General features: G+C 35.5%; 1 protein-coding gene across 1 annotated transcript; it reads right to left on the bottom strand.

Annotated features, from left to right (window-relative positions):
• Positions 1–632: 632 nt before the first annotated feature.
• On the bottom strand, positions 633–3,344 carry LOC18094159 (protein RGF1 INDUCIBLE TRANSCRIPTION FACTOR 1). The gene is made up of 4 exons (XM_006368331.3): positions 3,050–3,344; positions 2,560–2,757; positions 1,831–2,046; positions 633–1,408 (listed from the first exon to the last, which is right to left on the bottom strand). Exons 1-4 carry the CDS (start codon positions 3,074–3,076, stop codon positions 1,154–1,156), a joined length of 696 nt encoding a protein of 231 aa, XP_006368393.3. The 5' UTR covers positions 3,077–3,344; the 3' UTR covers positions 633–1,153.
• Between the last annotated feature and the right edge of the window lie 1,090 nt (positions 3,345–4,434).

The raw sequence follows: 4,434 nt of genomic DNA on the forward strand, positions 1-4,434 counted from the left end.
TAGGCTGTAGATGACGTTAGAGTATAGGAATAAAATAAAATAATAAAAAAAACGCACCACTAAATTAAGAAAAAAAAAGAAGGTTAAGATAATAAAAAATATCAGAAATGCAATTCAGATATTTATCAACGGCGACATGGAACTAAACCCTAAAAATTAACATAAGACCGAACGCATCTCCACCAATTAGAACATTTTGAGGGCCTCACACTAAATACAAATTATCAACAACCCGAAGAATCATTCAGCCACCTAAGCCCTCGTCAAAGGCAATCGTATGGTCAAGAATGAAGCACAAAATTGGGTCCACATAGACCGAGTTGAACAGCCCACTTGCCTAAGAAACCAAACTACCTTTTCTCACCCATAATAATAATAATAATAATAATAATAATAATAATAAAATCCTAGCCAAGGGGCGGCTCACCTGCCTCCTGATACTGAGAATCTAGACACTTAGGTTTCCCCACCACCAATAGAGTGCTGACACGCACGAGCCACCAGTATTTTCGGATCCCGACGATTACGTTTCAAAAATATTTTTTACTAATAACAGTACATATTAAAAAATAAAAATAAATAAAATGACAATTTAATAGAGAAACTAAAAAAGCCGCCGCTAACCATTCGTATTTACATTCAAAGATAAATTTTTCTTATTTTTATTTTCCATATATATATTATATATATATATATAAACACCATCCTGCAACTTAGTAGTAGTAGAAGTACGATTTTGAAGACAAGGAGTAAACTGTCTTTTCACTACCCACTTCCCTAGGGAACCCACCCACCAAAACCCTATTTACATTTTGTTTTCCTTGAAGCCCAAAACTTATGTATAATCACTCTAGCAAGCACCTCTATTCTTTCTTTCTTAATAAAATAAAAAAAGGCTTGCTTTCTTTTATTCTTGCCATCCAGTCCTTTCACATTGGTGTTATTTTCTTCTTTCCCGTATTCTATTTGCTGCTGCTGCTGCTGCTGCTGCTTCATATATACAATACATCACCATAGATATAGAGCTGAAACCTCCATTACTGGTCCCTTTCTGTCAAGAGCTCTAAGCACGGGGTTGGAGAAGAGGGGCAATGAGATAACAAACATGTATACATGAGGGTGATCTAATAATTTTTGCTAAAGCATCAGTGTTCTAATATTCTATTATCAGTCCTCCCATTGGGGCTCGGTGGGGGATTCCCTTTCTTCGCTTTGCCGTCCGGTAACTAGCTGGTGTTGGAGGTGGTGTGGAAGGAGAGAAGCTCTGCACTTTGTTCTCATTGTTGATGTTGTTCTTCTTCATGTACCTCGCGTGGCTGCTGCTACTACTATAAGAGTCCTCAGAATCCGACGCCATTGACATTTGTTGCTTCTTTCTCTTCTGGAAGTTCTTTGATGTCCCAACAATCTGCCATTGATGCACAAAAAATATTAATACATTGTACATTTGTACCATTTTTACATCGTTTACCTGAGAAGAAAGTGCGCATGTTAATGTGGATAGAAAATATCGAGCACTAGGGGCAATTCATTTTCGTCACATTTTGTGGTCAGCTGGTTGATGAGAAAATTGTGGGGAAAAAAATAAAATAATATTCGATACCAACATTGCCTTCTCATTAGTCCCTCCGAAAAATGAGAAAAGTCAACTTACTGTAACCACCAAGCACCAGCATAGAATTCAATTAAGTGGAATTTTCTAAATGCTTGCTGACCTAGAAAAAATAACATTGGTGGGTCTCAATCTCATTTCCCTCTTTCCCAAAACTTTCTCAGCAACCAAACAAGGAAAGACTGGAAATAAAATATTTTAGGACAATGTAATTATACCTTGCACCCAAGAGAGCAGAAGCGGAAGGAATCGAGGAGGCTGCGCTCGCAGACCTCACAGGTGTTGGTAACACCTTTTCCAGGCCTAGGCTGAGGCCTCTCATTCAAAAACACAACTCTTGCACTGTTGATAACATAAGTTTGAACACCAGAGATGTCCAGCACCTTCTGTATTTCAGATACCCTTATCACATCATGATATGAAGACCTCCGTATCTGTACATTCACAAAGAAACAATAAGAGACAGTGTCAGACCACGCGGAACTCATGATTTCTTTTCGAAACTGTCTATAATGGAATCATGAGAAAATAAAACGCAAACCCAAGTGAGTTTTGCAGGATGTAGAAAACCCATAAAAGAATTGAAGAGAGTATTTCACCATTGGTCAAATTCATTGGCCAAATTTGTCTGTTTGGGTGTTGAGAAAATGTAGGAGAAGGAGAGTTTATATTTGAAAAGTAGAATCTGCATTCAATTAAGACTAGATTGAGTTGAGATTTTTTAAAAACAGAATTTAAAAAAAAATTCACTCAGCCACTATAAATGGAAATTTGAAAAAAAGAAGAAGAAAGATTGGATTTACAGTGTCCAACAAAAGTAAAAGAAAACAGAGGGATTCTCTCAGTCCCAGAAAAGGAAAGCGAAAAAAGAAAAAAGAAAAAAATCAAAACTTTGACAAGAATGAGCAAAAACGCAAATACAACATTTGGTAAGCAATTGAATTTACCTGAATAGCATGGTGGTCCTTGTGGTAGGCAAGACAGAGAGAGCAAAGCGCACCATTCATACAATCCATACAATACATATTGCACTCACTCTTGTGTGAATCAGCGTGCTGCTTGCATTGAACAAAGAACCTCTCTCTCAACAAAGGTTTAAGCCATGGCGGCCACCTGTTGTCCTCATCATCAGGTCCTCCAGCTCCCTATACAATTCAACACAAACAGATTGTTAGTATTGAAAAGCAATGAAAAACAAACGAAGAAAATCAAGAATCTTTCTATCAAACAACAAAGAAGAACGGCTACCATTGTAACTAGAACACAAACACAAGAAAGTACATAGAAATCAAAAGAAAAAACCCCACCAAGTAAAATGATAAGCATTTTCCACAAAGTGACATTTTAAAAAGCAAATGAAAACAACAAGCCAGTGTTTCAAATCCAAAAACAAAAGAGAAGGAAAATGAAGAGCTCATAAGAAAGCAAAAGCATTACCATTATTCTCCTGTTCTTGGGCTTCATAGTGGTTTCTTGATTTTCGATCGCCAGCTTGAATGAGTGTATAGAGAAACAGAGCACTCTTAGTTTTAGAGAAATTGAAGAAAATGAGCGAATTCGTCCTGGTTTGTCCAAAGTAGGGGGGCAGAGGGTTATGATGTTGTGTTGTGTGCTAAGAAAAGAAGGGAGAAAGGCTTTTAGTTTAAGAGAAGCGGAGGCGGCTGAGAGAGGAGGGGGGTTAAATTGGGGGCAGGGGGGTGGGGGGGAGTCGTTCTTATCTTCACACAAAGAAAGTCTACAAACCACCAAGCCTAACTCCGAACCCAAACCTGTATTAAAATAAGCCATCAAGATGCGTTGTGTGCAAGGAACCCACCTCATGTTTTCCCTTTCATTTTCATCTTCTCTTGTTCTTATCGTATTTTCTTCACTTACTGTTCTTTTCTTTATTTATTTTAAAACATTTTTTGTCCCTCATTATTGGTTTTCTTCTTCTTTTTTCTTTTTTTTTATTTATAAAAAAACATTGTGTGTTATTTATTTCTAATACTGGTTTGTTGGGTCATGTCTGCTAAGCCATGCTCTACATGATGGATAGACTACCTGTTTTATATTACAGTGGATTGGATAGACATCTCATGTCTTATCTTCTGTTTTTTTGCAAATTTTGAGGGAGGGATCAATATTCTTTGTCTGAAGCCTACCGAATTCATGATTTTGGTGGTTTATTTATTATTATTTATTTTAGTTGATGTGTCTTTAATTTGTCAAACTATGTAAAATATCTACGTACAAAATTTTCTATGCTTGTCGTATAAAATAAGCTCATAATATATAACTCGTTGGAGTTCTATTTTCTCTTTAAGGATATGTTTTTGGTATGGTTTGAGAAGTTCATAAACCGGTGGATCAGAAATGGGACAAATTAAACTGGACAATTGGACAAACCTAATTCATTTGGTATGAAAGCTAGGAGAAGTAGTGGGTTTCTCATACCGGTTTATATCAAGGTTACTGTCCGCTGTAATTTATGAAAGATAAATTAATTTAATTTTAAAAAATATAATTTAATTGGTCAGGTTCTAAATTTGATCCTTAAAGATCATTAGTTCGAGTCTCAAAAATCTTAAAGTCACTGGAAGTTTACATGGTCGTTAACTTCAAGACCCGAAGGATTAATCGAGGTATGCATAAACTGACCGGACACTAACGTTAATAAAAAAACAATTTGACTTTTATCTTGGCATTTTTAAAGGATTGGAATCTAAATGAAGGTTGATTAAATTTAATTTTTTTTTTAAATTTTTTTTTTAGATTATTTTGTTATTCTGATATAAAAATAAATTTTAAAAACTAAAAAAAAAAATTATTTTAATATATTT

Source organism: Populus trichocarpa, chromosome 1 (assembly GCF_000002775.5).
Source record: "Populus trichocarpa isolate Nisqually-1 chromosome 1, P.trichocarpa_v4.1, whole genome shotgun sequence".
NCBI lineage: Eukaryota > Viridiplantae > Streptophyta > Magnoliopsida > Malpighiales > Salicaceae > Populus > Populus trichocarpa.